A 19929-nucleotide genomic window follows, 5' to 3' on the forward strand; every position below is an offset into this window, starting at 1 on the left:
GGCGTATTAATTGGCTCATCTGGGGAGGAAGACATGCCTTAGAGAGCTGCTGACCAATCAGATTGGCTGGCAGCTCTGTAGTCCAAGCAGCACCAGGTTCAAGGAGGTGGTTGTGGGCGGCTGACTGAAGGCATGTCTGGGGTATCGGCGAGGCCTGGCTGGTAGGTAGGCCCCAGGGCCCAGCGACTTGGGGGGGGGGGGGGGGGGGGGGGGGGGAGGGGTGGGGAAATCCCCAGGCCAGGTCGAAGGGTTAAAACAGGGTGATTTTGGGGTGGCCTCCAAATGGGTATAGGGAACCCCAGAGAACTCCTTGCCTGACGACGCCAGCCCACACAGTAAATGCTGCCGTGCTACCCACCAAGTGTGAGCCTCCCTCTACCACAGGTAATACAGAGATGGTGGCTGAGATGAGGCACTTAAGTGGCCATTAATTGGCCACTTAAGGGCCTCAATAGGCCCACTTACAAGTGACTCAATAGCCAACTATGGCATTCATCAACTAATCATGTTGCACTTACATGTTTTGCAACCTCAGGGCATCCTAAACTGCTTTACAGCCACTGAACTATTTTTTTACAGTTTAGTCAATATTGTAATGTAGGACATGTAGTAGCCAACTTTTACATAGCAAATTTTCACAAACAGCGATGGGATAATGACCAGATCATTTGTCATAGCAATGATGATTAAGGGATTAAATATTGACCAGGACCAGGGAGAAATACAATTTTTCTTGGAAGTGACATGGATCTCATCCGAATGACAGCATCTCCAACAATGCAACACCCTGTCAGTACTCCACTGAAATGTCAGCCTAAATTATGTGCTCAAGATTCTGCAGTGGGACTGGAACACACTATCCCTGGCTCGAACACAAGGGTATTGAGTCACTTGTAGATAAATTTGGTAATCTTGTATTGAGATAGATTTGGTGTATTAACTAGACATGGTCATTCCACATAGGGTGGCACTCTTCTGAAAAACTTTTTCATTGGATGTTTAATTACCCTGAGCATATGGAATCCATTGGGAGTGATATCTTTTTTGAGAATCTTCTACATTTTGGGAAAATGATGGATCACTTTAAACCAGAAAGAGGTAAATTTGAAAAATATTCGGTGTTTAATTACAGCATCTTCTCTGCAAACTGTTTTCATTGCCAAAAGTGAAACAATACAAAGAACAGCGATGAGCGATATACAAGAAGAAGAATCCAGGTTCTACTTGGTCACTATTCTATCTGCATCAAACCTCAGTCATGCCACATCATGGCACATTTGTTTTCATCTGGACACGTTAATAGTCAACAGGAAACAATTTACCTTCTTTCCAAAATAGGTCTGAACGTTTACCAGAGTATCAACCAATGCCTACAATCCTAATCTAGTTTATGCAATACAGCAGAAAACAGCATCTCAACAACCAACTGAGTGGATCAGTAAAAAGATTTTTGACTTTAAAGATATATTTGAACAGTTGGGTTCTTGCAAGGTACAGTATTCCACTGCTTTGCCGATTAAATTGTTGTTTTCTTTGCTTCATGAATTTGCGTGTCATCATGAGAAGATGCCAGGATGCATTATCCCCACTTGGAGTGAACAATAAAAAGCCAAAACTTCAAGTTTGCCTTAGGTTTAGTTAGTAAGACTGTGATTGATGAATTTAGTTACACTGGACAGGATGTTATGTGTTGGCAAGCGGGGGAGGGGTCCGCTCACCAACACGTAAAATGACGCGTGCTGACGTCGGCCGGAACTCCCGACGTCACTGCACCCCATTTAAATTTTCAGGAAGGCGGGGGCGCAGCGAAATCAACTGCGCACCCACCGACCTGTCAATGGCCAATTGAGGACATTTACAGAGTCAATTAAGTAATTAAAAGGACCTGCCTGTCCAATCTTAAGGTTGGCGGGCAGGCCAGGGGCCCTGGCGCGAATTGGAAAAAACATGAAACCTCATCCACGGGCAAGATGAGGTTTCATGTAGGTTTTTAAAAATTTTAATAAAGTTTTTGTGAAAATTATGGACATGTCCCAACTCGTGACATTGTCACATGAGGGGACATGTCAGGGAATTTCTTTTTCTTTATTTTTAATATTTTTGACAGTAGAGCCGATCTCCCCGAGGCTCCACTTAGCCTCAGAGAGATGAGTGCACTCTTTCGTGTGCATACTCAATTTTGGGATCTCCCCCACCCACAGGGAGCGCATAGTGCTTCTTTGTGGACGTCACACTGGGCGGGCCTTAATGGGCCCGCCCATGTAAAATGGCGCCGATCAGAAGCGCACCTGTGCGCGCCCACCATTCAACTCCCCCCACCCACCGCCGCCCACTACAGAATTCAGCCCATTGAATTTCAAAAGCCACCCGAGGCTGTGGAGTGATTTATTTAATAGAAAAAAACTGAATCTATTAATATCTTGGCACTAATGTCTAGGTTTTGAATAAAAGGGAGTGCAAACAGATTCTGGTAGCCGCTTTCAGCAAGCCCTGCACACAACAGCATTTCACCAATAGTTGTTAAAAATCTGTAGATACCATCCCTGATTGCTCAGCTGGTTAAAGGAAAGCATAATTTAGCCACTTAGAGCAATAAGCTCCAAGGTTTGCTCTCATATCTATCCTAAATTAGGTAACCTGAAAAGATGTCGGCTGTAGGAGTTCCAAAAATGACCACTGCAATCGGAACAAAGAAATACAGACAAAGCTGTCCTGCTGAAAGTGCAGTGTTGAATGACAATTGGATTGAAGTGACTGCAACACCCTACATGGTCAATTAATCAACCATTCGTGGCTCACATGAAGAGCTAGTTGGGATAAGGTATCAGGGAAAAATCTCCGTGAACCACACCCCAACTTTGGCAGAGCAGAGGAAAAAGAAATTGATGAAAAGGAATCCAAAAAAATGATGACATATGGTAGTAGTCATCATTATGAAATATAAAAGGACCAGCCAACATAAGCTAAATACTACAGGGCAATAACAAGGGTAGTCTTAGGAGCCATTTTAGCAAGCTTGTCTTAAACACTAATGGAGCATGGTTCACTAACTTTACCAAAAAGAGAAATTCTTATGGTAGGATAATCGAGCACAAGGTCGAAAACCTTGTAAAATGTGTTCTTCTTACAGGGTGAAGAACATTTTAGAGTGGAGATACATGATATACCTTACACATAATCAAATTCCAAATATGCTGGAAACAAACACATAATCAGGACTCAGCTGTTGCAAACTGAAGCTGCTCACCGACCATACTGGGATGTTTTATGATAAGCAGTACAGAAATAGGATAGAATCACTTATTTTCAAGATCAAGTTAAAATCTCTATTCTGCAATACATTTTCAAAAATGTAAATATTAAGTATTTATTTTTCTGACTGAACAAACTATATTGATATCAACTTAATTCTTACAGCTGGAAGCTAGAAACAGAAAAAATACATGCCCAGTCCACTGACAAAAATGGAAAGTACATTTCAAGATGGATAAAGCCACTTACATTCATTACCAGTGCACATAACTGAAACTGTTCTAGTGTAATGATTTCATAGTAACAGGGCTCCTGCGCTAACTTCAAAACAGCACAGCCAGCTGCCAGGCGCAGACGTGACATATCAGGTTTGCTGCAAAAGACACAGGAAAACAGACAAGTTATTTGGAGTATCATCAATAATTTAACCTCACGTGGCTAACAACACTACTTATGTTCAATTCAGATTTTAAAATGACAAAAGCTGACTGATTACTTATCACTATCTTGTTATTTCTATAACAAAATCATTTTATTTATTTTGATAATATTTTTGTTGTCAAAAACATCAGTTTATCTTATAGCTCACTCAGGTTTCACTTTATGTAAAAATAAATTTTTATAAAGTACATTTTTCCTTTTTGAACACTAGAATAATACACATGAACTCCCAGCAATGCACCACAGTAAGATATTATACAATTGTTGAGCAGCAAACAAATAAAACATTCCAAATGCTCAAATTTTTAACTGGCATTTTAAACCAAATTACTGCCATTGTTAAATCAGAAGATTTAGATACACAATTTTCTTTTGCTAATATTAAACTATACAGTCAGTGATTAAAAACTTGAATCAGTTAATTTAAAAAAGACTTCTCAGCACTCTGTTCCATCTCTGCGGCAGACTCTTATGACAATCACGAGTATGTCAGATGCAGTTAAGCGAAGGCACAGCCTGCTATGAACTAGGCTGGAATTGAGCCCAATGGTATGTCTCCTCTCTCCGTCCAATAAGTGCATCAAATGAAATTTGGGTAGTGGTACTTCAGTTTCTAGCCAGCATAACAGAGTAATACAGCACTCCAGTTCCCCACCAAAAAATAGCTCTCTGAAGTGGGAGCCCAGAGTTTCTTTCGCAGGCACAATAAGTTAGAACTCGTATGCATTTTGTTGATACCAACTTATGTCTATGTACCCTTCCCAATCTCATTTGAATACACCTAAACTTAAAATGGCTATAAATCAGCTTAAACAAGCCAATCAAGGAAAGCACTGAACCCACACTAGACAGTAAGTTTCAACTCAATTTAACCATCATTCATGTACATTAACAGCAGGTTAAGAACCTGTATTCAAGGAACCTTTTCAATTTTTAGGGTGACTTCAAAACAGAACCACAGAATGGTTACAGCATAGGAGGAAGCCATTTGGCCTGCTGTGTCTGTGCTAGTTTTGCTGAAAAAGCAATTCACCTAGGGCCATTCCCCTGCCTTCTCCCTGTAACCCTGAACATTCTTTTTTCAGATAACAATCCAATTCCCTCTTGAATGCCTTTATCGAACCAGCCTCCACCATGCTCTCAGTGTGTCCCAGATCCTAACCACTCGTTGTATGAAAATGCATTTCCTCACTTTGTCATTGCCACTTTTGCCAGTTGCCTTAAGTCAGTGCCTTCTGGTTCTCAAACCTTTCAACAATGGGAACAGTTTCTCCCTATCTATTCCGCCCACAGTCTTCATGATTTTGAATACCTCTATCAAATCTCCTCTCAACCTTCTTTCTCTACAGAGAAGAATCCCAACTTCTCCCATCTTTCTACATAACTGAAGTCCATCCCTGGAATTTTTCTGCACCCTCTCTAATGTCATTGCATCCTTCCTAAAGTGTGGCACCCAGAACTGGATGCAATCGGCCAGCTGAGGCCGAACAATTGTGTTTTATACAGGTTTAACATAACTTCCTTGCTTTTTTATTCCAAGCCCCTATTGATAAAGCCTAGGAAGCTGAATGCTTTATTAACGAGTGGAGTCCCACAGGAGTCTGTACTGGGGCCTCAACTTTTTATGATTTACATCAATGACTCAATGACTTCGATGAAAGGAGTAAAGACATGGTAGCTAAATTTGCATTTGACACAGATAGGTAGGAAAGTATGAAGAGGACATGAGGAGGTTGCAGATGGATATACATAGGTTGAGTGAGTGGGCAAAGATCTGGCAAATGGAGTTTAATGTGGGAAAATGTGAAGCTGTTCATTTTGGCAGGAAGAAAATAAAACAGTACTACTTAAATGGAGAATGGCTGCATAACACTAAATTGAAGAGGGATCTATTTGTTCTAGTACATGAGTCACAAAAAGTTAGAATGCAGGTACAGTAAATAATTAAGGTGGCTAATGGAATGCCATCCTTTATCACGAGAGGGATTGAACATAAAAGTAAAGATGTCATGCTTCAGTTATACAGGGCATTGGTGAGATTGCACCTCAAATACTGTGTGCAGTTTTGGTCTCCTTATTTAAGGAAGGATGTAAATGTATTGGAGGCGGTTCAAAGGAGGTTTACTAGATTGATACCTGGAATGAGTGGGTTGTCTTATGAGGAAAGTTTGGACAGACTGGGCTTGTTTCCACTGGAGTTTAGAAGAGTGAGGGGTGATTTGATTGAAGTATACAAGATCTTGAATGTCCTTGACAAGGTGGACGTCAGAAGGATGTTTCCTCTGGTGGTTGAGTCCAGAACTAGGGAACACTTTTAAAATCAAACCCTTTTAGGACAGAGATGAGGAGAATTTCTCTCTCAGAGGGTTGTGCGACTTTGGAATTCTCTGCATCAGAAGGTGGTGGAGGCGGGGTAATTGCATGTTTTTAAGGCAGAGGTAGATAGATTGTTAGGCAAGGGAATCAAAAGGTTATCAGGGTTAGATGGGAATGTGGAAATCGAAACACAAGACGATCACCCTGATCTTATTGAATGGTGGAGCAGGCTCAAAGGGCCGATGGTCTACTCCTGTTCCTATTTCTTATGTTATTTCTTAACAGCGCTCTCAACCTGTCCTGCCACCTTCAATCATTTATGCACATATACAGCAAGGCACTTCTGTTCATGCATGCCCCCTTTAGAATTGTGCGCTTTATTTTACATTGTCTCTCCACATTCTTTCTACCAAAATGAATCAGTTTGCATTTCTGTGTGTTAAATTTCATCTGCCATTTGTCTGCCCATTCCACCAACCTATGTCCTTTTGAAGTTCCACACTATCTTCCTCGCAGTTCACAATACTTCCAAGTATTGCATTATCTTCAAATTTTGAACCTGTGCCTTGTACACCAAGTGACTTAAATTTATACCATAAAAATCAATTCAAAGAAATTGAAAATAAAAGTGAGCAGATCTGAGGAAGGATTTTTTTTTTAAGTCCTTGTAATAAAACACAAGAATCACATTCTTTTCCAGTGTGCCAAGTCGCAATAATAAGGCCATAAGAAATAGGAACAGCAGTAAGCCAATCGGCCCCTCAGAACTGCTCTGCCATTCGATGAGATCATGGCTGATCGGATTGTGGCCTCAACTCCACTTTCCTGACTGCCCCCCCATAACCTTCGACTCCCTCATAGATCAAAAGTCTATCTAACTCAGTTTGAATATATTCAATGATCTTGCCTCCACTCTCTCTAGGGAAGAGAATTCCAAACATTAATGACCCTCAGAAAAAATTTCTCATCTCCGTCCTAAAAGGGAGACCCCCTTCTTTTTAAAACTATGCATCCTAGTTTTAGATTCCACCATGAGGGGAAACATACTCTCAGTATCTACCCTGTCAAAGACCCACAGAATCTTCTGCTTTAATAAGGTCACCTTGCATTCTCCTAGATTCCAATGAGTATAGGTCCAACTTTTCCTCATAAGACAACTCCTTCAACCTAGGAATCAACTCAGTGAAACCTCAGAACTGTCTCCAATGCAAGTTTATCCCTTCTTCATTCATTCAAGTGTGCTCTGCCCAAAAACAGCTCACTATCTGCTGATGCTTCATCTTGAATTATTTCCTTGCCCAATTTATTTCAGTAGTCGTTCTTCATTGCTTTCCACACTCGTACAGCGCGAGGAGGCAGGTCAGAGGCTTACCTCAATGGGAACAGGCATCGAACACATCGTGTTAGCATTATTCTGTCTCGCACACTAACCATCTAGCCAACTGAGCTAACTGGCCTCCTCCTTCTTAAGTAAGGAGACGAAAACTGTACACAGTACTCTAGCTGTGGTCTCATCAGTACAGTTGTAACAAAACTTCCCGACTTCTATACTTCATTCCCCTTATAATAAATGGCAACATTCCATTAGCTATCCTAATTACTTGCTATACTTGCATGCTAACTTCCTGTGATTCATGTACAAGGATACCCAGATCCCTCTGCACTGTAGCATTCTGCATTCTCTCTCCATTTAAAAAATATTCTGCTTTTCTATTCTTCCTGCCAAAGTGGCCAACCTCTCATTTCCCCTCCTCATATTTTCCATCTTATACTACATCTGCCAAATTTTTGCCTACTTGCTTAACCTATCTATAGCCCTTTGCAGACTCTTTGGATCCTTGTCACAACTTGCTTTCCTATATCCTTGTCACAACTTGCTTTCTTATCTTTGTATCAACAGCAAATTTGGCTACAATAATACAGTCAATGCCTTCATCCAAGACATTAATAAAGATTGTTAATAATTGAGGCGCCAGCACTGATCCCTGCAGCACTTCACTCATTACAGTTGGCCAATAACTACCATTTAGCCCCACTCTGCTTTCTGTTGGCCAATCCTCTATCCAAGATAATAGCTCACCCCCCACAACACCATGAGCACTTAACTTTGCAGTAAACTTTTATGTGGCACCATACCGAATGCCTTTTGGAAATCCAAAAACGCTACATCTACTGGTTCCTCTTTATACACCCTGCTTATTACTTCCTCAAAGAAATCTAATAAATCGTCAAACATCATTTCCCTTTCACAAAACCATGTTGACTCTGCTTGACTGTATTATAATTTTCTAAATGTCATGCTACTTCCTTAATAATCATTTCCAGCATTTTCCCAATGATGGATGTCACACTAACTGGCCTATAGATCCCTTTTTCGGTCTCCCTTCTTTCTTCAAGAGGTGAAACATTTGCTGTTTTGCAATCCGCTAGGACATTTCCACTATCTCTGCAACTATTTTGTTTAAAACTCTTGGATACAGACCACCTGGTCCATGGAGACTTGTCAGCCTTTAGTCCATTTGTTTTTCTAATACTTATTCTCTAGTGATCATGAATGTTTTAAGTTCCTCCCTCCCATTTGCCTCTTCATTTTCTACTATATTTGGCAAGATTTGTGTGTTTTCTGCTGTGAGCGCAGATACAAAATGCTTGTTCAAAGCCTCTGCCATTCCCTTGCATCCCATTATTAATTCCCCAGTCTCATCCTTTAAGGAACCAACATTTACTTCCCCTTTATATACATGTAGGACCTTTTCCTGTCTATTTTTATTATTTGCTAGTTTTTTCTCTCATACTCAAATTTCTCCCTCTTAAGGATTTTTTTAGTCGTCATTTGTTGGTTTCTAAAAATTTCCCAAATCTTCCGGCCAACCACTAATCTTTGCTGCATTGTAAGTCTGTTCTTTCAATTTGATTCCATCTATAACTTCCTTAGTTAGCCATTGATGATGCATACTTCTCAGAGTCTCTTTCTCAATGGAATATATCTTTGTTGAGAGGTATGAAATACCTCCTTAAGTGTCTGCCACTGCTTCTCTATCTTGCCTTTTAACTTATTTTCCCAATCCACTTTAGTTAACTCTGCCTTCATGCTCTTGTAATTGCCTTTATTTAGGTTTAAGGCACTAGTTTCAGACCCAATTTTCTCACCTTCAAACTGAATGTGAAAGTCTATCATGTTATGATCACTCTTGCTTAGAGAATTTTATTTATTCATTCATGGGATGTGGGCATTGCTAACTAGGCCATCATTTATTGCCCAACCCTAATTGCCCTTGAGAAGATGGTGGTGAACTGCCTTCTTGAATTGCATGAAGTCCATGTAGTGTAGTACTGTTAGGGAGGAGTTCCAGGATTTTGAACCAGTGACAGTGAAAGAACAATGATATATTTCCAAGTCAGGATGGTGATTGGCTTGGAGGGGAACTTCCAGATGGTGATGTTCCCATGTGTCTGCTGCCCTTGTCCTTATAGATGGTAGCAGTCATGGGCTTAGAAGGTGCTGTCTAAGGGGCACCGGTGAGTTCCTGCGGTGCATTTTGTAGATGGGTACACACTGCTGCCATTATGTGTCAGTGGTGGAGGGAGTCAATGTTTGTGGATGGGGCGCCAATCAAGCAGGCAGCTTTGTCCTGGACGGTGTCAAGCTTCCTGAGTGTAGTTGGAGCTGCACTCATCCAGGCAAGTGGAGAGTATTCCATCACACTCCTGACTTGTGCCTTGTAGATGGTGGGCAGGCTTTGGGGGATCAGGTGGTGAGTTGCTCAGTGCAGGATTCCAAACCTCTGACCTGCTCTTGTTGCCACAATATTTATATGGCTAGCCCAGTTCAGTTTCTGGTCAAAGGTAATCCCCAGGATATTGATGCTGGGGGGATTCAGAAATGGTAATGCTATTGAATGTCATGGGGGGATGGTTAGATTATTAATTGCACTGAAGGGTCATAGCGACTCGAAACGTCAACTCTGTTTCTCTCTCCACAGATGCTGATGGACCTTGTTTTTCCAGCATTTTCAGTTTTTGTTTCAGATTTGCAGCATCTGTAATATTTTAATTTTATCTTTGGTTAGATTCTCTTTTGTTGGAGATGGTCATTACTTGGCACTTGTGTGGCGCAAAAGTTACCTGCCACTTGTCAGCCCAAGCCTGGATGTTGTCCAGGTCTTGCTACATTTGGACATGGACTGCTTCAATACCTGAGTTGTCGCCAATGGTGCTGAACATTGTGTACTCATCAGTATGCTATCATCAGCGAACATCCCCACTTCTGACCTTGTGATGGAAGGAAGGTCACTGATGTAGCTGCTGAAGATGGTTGGGCCTAGGACACTAACCAGAGGAACTCCTGCAGGGATGTCCTGGAGTTGAGATGATTGACCTCCAACAACCACAACCATCTTCCTTTGTGTTAGGCAACCAGCAGAGAGCTTCCCCCCGCACCGATTCCCATTGACCCCAGTTTTGCTTGGGCTCCTTGATGCCATGCCACACTCTTGTCAAATGCTGCCTTGATATCAAGAGCAGTCATTCTGACATCACCTCTGGAGTTCAGCTCTTTTGTCCATGTTTGAACTATGCCTGCAATGAGGTCAGGAGCTGAGTGACCCCTTCCACTACCTCTCTGATGATGGAGAGTAGACTGATGGTACGATAATTGGCCGGTTTGAATTTGTGCTGCTTTTTGTGGACAGGACATACCTGGGCAATTTCCCACATTGCCAGGTAGATGCCAGTGTTATAGCTGTACTGGAATAACTTGGTTGGGGTGCAGCATATTCTGGAACTCAAGTCTTCAGTATTATTGCCATCAGGGGCCATAGCCTTTGCGGTATCCAGTGCTTTCAACCATTTCTCAATATCACATGGAGTGAATTGAATTAGCTGAATTCTGGCATCTGTGATGCTGGGGTCCTCCGGAGGAGGCTGAGATGGATCATCCACTCAGCACTTCTGGCTGAAGACTGTTGCAAATGCTCCGATCTTATCTTTTGCACTTATGTGTTGGGCTCCGCCATTGTGGATGGGGATACCTGTGGAGCCTCCCCCTCCAGTGAGTTGTTTAATTGTCCACCACCATTCACGAATGGATGTGGCAGGACTGTAGAGCTTAGATCTGATCCATTGGTTGTGGAATCACATAACTCCACCTATCGCTTGCTGCTTATGCTGTTTGGCACACAAGTAGTCCTGTGTTGTAGCTTCACCAGGTTGATACCTCATTTTTGGATATGCCTGGTGCTGCTCCTGGCATGCCCTCCTGAACTCTTCATTTAACCAGGGTTGATTCCTTGGCTTAGTGGGGCAACTGAGTGGCTTGTTAGGCCATTTCACAGCACATTTAAGAGTCAAACACATTGCTGTAGGTCTGGGTCCTTTACCCTCAGGTTATTGCTTAATTCTGTCCGATTACATATTATCATGTCAAAATAGCCCATTCCCTGCTTGGTTCCAATGCATAATCAATCTAGGAAACTGTCCTGACGATACTCTATGAACTCATCTTACAGACTACCTTTGCAAATTTGATTCGTCTAGTCTATATAAAGATTACAATCACCCACAATTACTGCAGTACCTTTCTTAGAAGCCCCCATTATTTCTTGATTTATACTCTTTCCTGAAGTATAATTACTGCTCGGGGGCCTATAAACTGCTCCCACCAGTGACTCCTTTTCTTTGCCATTTCTAAGCTCTACCCAAACTGATTCTACATTGAAATTGATTCTACATATTGATCTTCAATGCTAAGGCCATTTCTCACTATTGTATTGATCTCAACTTTTGTGACAGAGCCACCCCAACTCGACATTTCTGAAGGATAGGAAGAAAGGATAAGTACACTGAATATTCAGTTCCCAACCTTGGTTATCTTGCAAACACATCCCTGAAATAGCTATCATATCATACTTATTTATTTCTGCTTGAGCTATCAAGTCATCTATCTCATTACAAATGCTACGTGCATTCTGATAAAGAGCGTTTAATTCTATCTTTTTCATGTAAAGATATCCTGTAAGCAAATACAATTGGAGGTACTTGCATTTGAGAGTTGGGGGTAAGGTTAGCTTTATGGGCAAGGGCTTTGATGGACAACTGTAATAGATTGTGAAGTCTTGAGCATATCGAATTACATGTTTATCTTACATCCAAATTCTGCAATCTTTTAAGCAATATAATTGGTTTGCATCCAGAATATATGCATGTCTCTGGAAATTCCTGATCTTGCAAGGCAAAGCATGCTCACAAACTGAAAGTCTGAGTTTGCAGTTAAACATGCCCTGAGGAATTGCACTATGAATTTCACAGTGTCCAACCAATGCTACAGGTGTTTCAACAGCCAAGCTTTATTATGCATTGCAGGCATCCATTAGACCAAGCCCCAGAGAAAACATTGCTTGATTGACAGCTTTGGCTCTCTGCTGTCAATTTCAGAATGTTAATTTACACAAGGTTAAGAGGTTTCAAGTTCTTGCAGATTCAGCTATTGAAACAAAGAGTCTGGATGATTGACATTTTTGTTGGCCTGTAGCAAAAGGGCTTTTATAAAAACATAGTGGAGAGTTATGAATGAATGGCTGTCCTTTTGAAAGCTTTTTTAAAAAAACACATCCTATTGTCACCACAGGATCCAGTGACCCACTATACATTGTATAGAAATAATGAGATGGATGTGCCACAGGTTGGCATGGGGACATGAGCTATTAACTTGACTATTAAAAGTTCCCCTCATGTGGGCTATGGTTCATGACACCTTTGAGTACCTATCAATTAAACGCCTCAATTTCTTCCATGTTACTCAACTCCACTGTTTCACTGAATTGTCTGTTGAACTTGTTCACCAACTTGCCATAAAATAGTTAATGCAATGAGTCTATGTTCCTTTCCCACTATTTCTATCGGTCAAGTTATCACCAGTTCATGTTACCTTGGAATTGGAGAGGCAGCGGATCAGTGAGGGAGCAAGCAGGACTTCAAATGTAGTAATCCCTGGGTTACTCCCAGTGCCACGTGCGAGCACGTACAGAAACAGGAGGATAAGGCAGATGAATGTGCGGCTGGAAAGATGGTGCAGGAGGGAGGGCTTTAGATTCCTGGGACACTGGGACAGGCTCTGGGGAAGATAGCACCTGTACAAGCTGGATGGGTTGCACCTAAACCAAGCCAGGGCTGAGTTTCTTACAGGGAGCTTTGCTAGTGCTGTTGGGGGGACTTTAAACTAACTCGGCAGGGGTGCGGGAACCAGAAGAGAATAGTCAAGAGGAATACCAGGGTGCACAAAATACTGGGAGAGACAGATAGCATGAGTATAGAGAATAGTAAGTTAATGGGTGGAGTCAGAGTAAGGGTAAAAGTCATGAAGTCTAAATCAGGGTTACTGTGCATGTGTGTGAGTGCAGGGAGTATAGTAAATAAGATTGGGGAGTAACAAACACAGATTGCCATGGCGATAACAGAGACCTGGCTCAAGGAAGGGCAGGGCTGGGTGTTAAATATTCCTGTTACAAGGTGTTCAGAAAAGATAGGAAAGGAAGGAAAGGAGGAGGGAAAGCAGTATTGGTCAAGGAGATCAATACAGTGCTGGAGAAAGAGGACGTCCCAGAGGGTTCAAAACAGAATCAATTTGGCTACAGTCAAGGAACAAAAAGGGTGCATTAAATTGCTCAGTGTAGTCTATAGACTGCCAACTAGTGGGAATGATGTAGAGGAACAAATCTGCAGGGAAATTAGAGAGAGATACAAACATTACAGACCAGTTAAAATGGGGGGCTTTAATTACCTGAATGTAGACTGGGACGGTGGTAGTGTAAAGGACAGAGAGGGACGAGCATTCCTAGATTGCGTTCAGGAGAATTTTCTACAGCAGTACATGTCTAGTCCAAGAAGAAAAGATGCACTGTTGGACCTGGTTCTTGGAAATCAGGTGGACCAAGTAGATCAAGTGTCAGTGGGGGAACATTTAGGAGAAGGTGATCATTGTATCGTAAGGGTTAGGATGAAGGTAAGAAAGTATAATAGGCAATCCGGAGTTCGACTAATTAAATGGGGGAGAGCTGACTTCAATGGGGCATGAAGTCTCATAGAATCAGGTTAAACATGGGGAAGGAAACCTCCTGCTGATTACCATGTACCGCCCTCCCTCAGCTGATGAATCAGTGCTCCTCCATGTTGACCAAAACCTGGAGGAAGCACTGAGGGTGGCAGGAGTGCAGAATGTACTCTGGGCAAGGACTTCAATGTCCATCACCAAGAGTGGCTCGGTAGCACCACTACTGACAGAGCTGGCCGAGTCCTAAATGCTATAGCTGTTACACTGGGTCTGCGGCAGGTGGTGAGGGAACCAACAAGAGGGAAAAACATACTTGGCCTCATCCTCACGAACCTGCCTGCGGTAGATGCAGCTGCCCATGACAGTATCGATCAGAGTGGCCACCGCACAGAGTCACTGTGGAGACAAAGTACCGCCTTCACATTGAGGATGCCCTCCATTGTGTTGTGTGGCACTACCATCATGCTAAATGGGAAAGAATTTGAACAGATCAACCAACTCAGACTGGGCATCCATGAGGCGCTGTGGGCCATCAGCAGCAGCAGGATTGTAATCGAACACAATCTGTAACCTCATGGCCTGGCATATCTCCCATTCTACCATTACCATCAAACCAGGGGATTAACCCTAGTTCAATAAAGATTGCAGGAGGGCATGCCAGGAACACCTAAAAATGAGATGTCAACCTGGTGAAGCTATAACACAGGACGACTTGCATGACAAACAGCCTAAGTAGCAAGAGATAGACAGAGCTAAGTGATCCCACAACCAATGGATCAGATCTAAGCTCTGCAGTCCTGCCACATCCAGTCATGAATGGTGGTGGACAATTGACCAACTCACTGGAAGAGGAGGCTCCACAAGTATACCCATCCTCAATGATGGAGGAGCCCAGCACATCAGTGTAAAAGATTAGGCTGAAACATTTACTACAATTTTCAGCCAGAAGTGCCATGTGGATGATCCATCTTGGCCTCCCTGGAGGTCCCCAGCAACACAGATGCCAGTCTTCAGGCAATTCGATTCACTCCACGTGATATCAAGAAACGGCTGAAGGCACTGGATACATCAAAGGCTATGGGCCCCGACAATATTCCGGCAATAGTACTGAAGACTTGTGCTCCAGAACTTGCCGTGCCCCCAGCCAAGCCGTTCCAGTACAGGTACAATACTGGCATCTACCCAGCTATGTGGAAAATTGCCCAGGTATGCTCTGTACACAAAACGCAGCATAAATTCAACACAGCCAATTAACGCACCATCAGTCCACTCTCCATGGAAAGTAATGGAAGGTGTCATTAACAGTGATATCAAGCGCATTTGCTTAGCAATAACCTGCTTACTGATGCCCAGTTTGGATTCCGCCAGGGCCACTCAGCTCCTGACCTCGACACAGCCTTGGCTCAAACATGGACAAAAGAGCTGAACTCCTGAGGTGAGGTGAGAATGACTGCCCTTGACATCATGGCCGCATTTGACAGTGTGGCATCAAGGAGCCCGAGCAAAATTGGAATCAATGGGAATCAGGGGGAAAACTCTCCACTGGTTGGAGTCATACCTAGCACAAAGGAAGACTTGTGGTTGTTGGAGGTAAGTTATGTCAGCTCCAGGACATCACCGTAAGGGCTCCTCAGGTTGGCGTCCTTGGTCCAACCATCTTCAGTTGCTTCACCAATGGCCTTCCTTCCATCATAAGGTCAGAAGTGGGGATGTTCGCTGGTGATTGCACAATGTTCACCACCATTCGCGACTCCTCAGATACTGAAGTAGTCCATGCCCAAAAGCAGCAAGACCTGGACAATATACAGGCTTGGGCTAACAAGGCACAAGTCAGGAGTGTGATGGAATATTCCTGACCTGCCTGGATGAGCACAGCTCCCACAACACAAGAAGCTTGACCACATCCAGGACAAAGCAGCCTGCTAGATTGGCACCACATCCACAAACATTCACTCCCTCCACCACTGACGCACAGTAGCAGCAGTGTGTACCATCTACAAGATGCACTGCAGGAATTCACCAAGGCTCCTTCGACAGCACCTTCCAAACTTACGACCACTATCATCTTGAAGGACAAGGGCAGCAGGTAGATGGGAACACCACCACTTGGGAGTTCCCCTCCAAATCGCTCACCATCCTGACTTGGAAATATATTGCCGTTCCTTCAGTGTCGCTGGGTCAAAATCCTGGACCTCCCTTCCTAACAGCATTGAGGGTGTACCTGCACCACATGGACTGCGGCGATTCAAGGCAGCAGCTCACCACCATCTTCTCACGGGTAATTAGGGATGGAAAATAAACGCTGGCCCAGTCAGCGAAGTCCACATCCCACGAATGACTTAAAAAAAAAATGGGGCAAGAACGGAGCTGGGCTGGATAGACTGGAGCCAAAGGTTGGCAAGAAAAACTGTAGCTGAACAATGGGCTACCTTCAAAAAAGAAATGGTTTGGGCACAGTCAAGGTATATTCCCTCAAAAGAGAAAGGTAGGGCAAACAAATCCAGAGCTCCCTGGATGAAAACGGAGATAGAAATTAAGAAGGAAAAGAAGAAAAGTGTGCTTATGACAGGTGTGAGGTAGAAAATACGATCGAGAACCAAGTGGAATACAGAAGGCTCAGAGGGGAGGTGAAAAAGCAAATAAGAGAAGCAAAGAGGGATGATGAGAAAAGATTGGCAGGCAACATAAAGGGGAATTCCAAAGTCTTCTATTGGAACATAAATAGTAAAAGGATGGTAAAAGGAAGAATAGGGCCGATTAGGAACCAAAAAGGGAAAATTTACATATGGAGGTAGGAGGTAGGGCTGATGTGTTAAATGAAAACCTTGCATCTGTCTTTACCAAGGAAGCAGATGCTATCAAGGTCACGGTGACAGAGGAAACTCTATCACCAGAAGGGTTCAAAATTGAAAAGGAGGAAGTGTTAGATAAACTGTTGGTACTTAAAGTTGACAAGACACCAGGACCAGATGAGATGCATCCAAGGATATTGAAGGAAAAGAGAGAGTAGAAATTGCAGGGGCACTGGCCATAATCTTTCACTCTTCCCTAGACTCAGGGATGGTACCAGAGGACTGGAGAATTGCAAACATTATGCCTTTGTTCAAAAAAAGGTTGAAAGGATTAGCCCTGCAATTACAGACCAGTCAGTTTAAATTCAGTGGTGGGGAAGCTTCTAGATAGAATCAGTCACGTGGAAAAATATTGGTTGATTTGGAAGAACCAGCATGGATTTCTAAAGGGGAAATTGTGTCTAACTAACTTGAAGTTTTTTGAAGAGGTAACAGAGGGTTGATGAAGGTAATGCTGTTGATGTGGTGTACATGAACTTTCAAAAGGCATTTGATACAGTGCCACAGACTTCTGGGAAAAGTTATAGCTCGTGGAATAAAAGGGACAGTAGCAATGTGGATACAAAATTGGCTGAGTAATAGGAAAGAGATAGTGATGGTCAATGGATACTTTTCAGGATGGGGGAATGTTTGCAGTGGAGTTCCGCAGGGGTCAGTATTGGACCCTTGTTTTTCTTGATATATATTAACAATCTAGATCTTGGTGTGCAGAGGACAATTTCAAATTTTGCAGGTGATACGAAACTTGAGAGCATTATAAACCATGAGGAGGACAGTGTAGAACTTCAAAAGAACATTGACAAGTTGGTGGAGTGGGCAGATAGTTGGCAGATGAAGTTCAATGTGGAGAAGTGTGAGGTGATGAATTTTGGTAAGAAGAACGTGGAGAGACAATATAAAATAAGGCGTACAATTATTAAGGGGGTGCAGGAGCAGAGCGACTCGTGTGTATACATACATAGATCATTGAAGGTGGCAGGACAGGTGGAGAGAGCAGTTAATAAAGCATATAATATCCTGGGCTTTATTAATAGGGGCATAGAGTACAAGAGCAAGGAGGTTATGCTGAGCTGATATCGGACATGAATTAGGCCTCAGCTGGAGAACTGTGTACAGTTCTGGGTGCCACACTATAGGCAGGATACGAATGCATTGGAGAGAGTGCAGAAGAGGTTTACAAGAATGGTTCCAGGGATGAGAAACTTCAGTTATGAAGATAGATTGGAGAAGTTAGGACTATTCTCCTTGGAGAGAAGGCAACTAAGAGGAGATTTGATAGAGGTGTTCAAAATTATGAGGGGGCTGGATACAGTAGATAGGGAGAAACTGTTCCCACTCGTAAAAAGATCGAAAATGAGAGGGCACAGAATTAAAGTGCTTGCACAAGAAGCAAATGTGACACGAGGAAAAACTTTAACCACTTGCTGTGTGAAAAAGTCTGGAATGCACTGCCTGGAAGTGTGGTGGAGGCAGGTTTAATCGAGGCATTCAAGAGGGCATTAGATGATTATTTGAATAGAACCAATGTGCAAGGGTACGGGGAAAAGGCAGGAGAATTGCACTAAATCATTATGCTCCTTTAGAGAGGAGATGCAGACATGATGGGCCGAATGGCCTCCTTCTGCATCAGAACAATTCTATGATTTATCAATGCTTTATCAATGGGGCACCAAATGGAAACTAAGCTTCATACTGACCATAGTTTTGTATTCTAACCACAATTTTGTAAGAAAACAATCTACTCTCCCTGCAAGGTAATATACAAAACAATAGCTAACTGAAAAGCACTTACACTAACTTAACTGATTACTACGCACCTAATTTTCCCCTGTTCTGTCAAATCGCCATCACTATGTAGTATAGCAGTTAGGAGTCTCAAGGTGGAGGTTCCTGATTTATTAACATTGGTCCTCATTCCCATCAACCACCGCACCATCATCTTCATGGCCTGTATCTGCAAAATAAAGGAAACAACCTTGAAACATTTTTTAAAAAGTGATCTCAATGTATATTTTTGTATTAAGCCTTTACCTAAAAATGACTGCTTCAAATTGTTTGAGTAAATGAACTAATATTCATTCAATAGTAAATGAACTATTCACTCAAAAATTATGCATTTAGTGTTGGCAACTGCATTAAAAAAGATCCACCACAATGAACATTGCAACAATCTGTGGGGTTAGCTCGATATCTAGTTACCAATGATTGAACTGAGCTATTGCTACGCACCTACATAATCTCAACTATCTTTATGTGGAGACCACCGTTAAAAAGGTAGATTGCGATTAAAGGGTTGCTGTTAAAGATGATTCTACTTGTAATTGTTTCACAATCTTAACCGGTGCATTAATTTGGAGGAAATTTATTGTTTACATAATACAGGGATTAAGGTTTATGATCATTTTAGAGAGGAAAACTTGCTCAACCATCAACATGGTTAAGTGCTCCTTAATGTTAGGATGTTTAAAATACATTCGATTAGATGCGTTTCTACATTCAAATCTAAACAATACATTTCTGACTGTTCAGTATAGCAGGCTCAGTTTAAAAAAATAAATACTTGTCTGACAGGCTTACAATCATCTGGCAACTGAAGTCAAGGGATCCAAATAGGTACAAACTGACAAATAAAGAAATCTAATCAGCTCATTTAATCTTATGGTGTCAAAATACCAAACCTAACGTAATAATAGTAGGCCATTCAACCCCTCGAACTTGTCCATTTCAACATTTTGTATCCTAATAGCACCAACATCTTCTCATTAAAGCACAAAGCTTAAGAGAGAAACAGGTAAATATTTGAAGCAGAGGAGAGTAAGAGAGATAAAGAAAAGCAACGGAGTTAGTTCTGGACTATTCTAGCACAGAGCTATCATAGTCATGATAGCCAGATGGTCTTTTGTGCTGTAAAATTCCTGTACGATTCCATTAACCTGGTGTAAATGGGAATATTGTTTTGGGTTTACTTTATTTAGCTAATTAATTATCTTATAGAATGTTGTAAAAACACAATGGGCAGAA

General features: G+C 42.2%; 1 protein-coding gene across 3 annotated transcripts in view; it reads right to left on the bottom strand.

Moving 5' to 3' along the window:
* The window catches only part of pds5b (PDS5 cohesin associated factor B), a 260439-nt gene that overhangs the window by 42629 nt on the left and 197881 nt on the right, over window positions 1-19929 (bottom strand). For all 3 annotated transcript variants that reach the window (XM_041198849.1, XM_041198850.1, XM_041198851.1), the window contains exons 23-24: window positions 18726-18862; window positions 3502-3625 (exon numbers count right to left, since the gene is read on the bottom strand). In XM_041198849.1, coding sequence (XP_041054783.1) covers window positions 3502-3625; window positions 18726-18862 — 261 coding nt within the window. The remainder of the gene's footprint in view (window positions 1-3501; window positions 3626-18725; window positions 18863-19929) is intronic.

Source organism: Carcharodon carcharias, chromosome 11 (genome assembly GCF_017639515.1).
Source record: "Carcharodon carcharias isolate sCarCar2 chromosome 11, sCarCar2.pri, whole genome shotgun sequence".
In the NCBI taxonomy this organism is placed as follows: Eukaryota; Metazoa; Chordata; class Chondrichthyes; order Lamniformes; family Lamnidae; genus Carcharodon; species Carcharodon carcharias.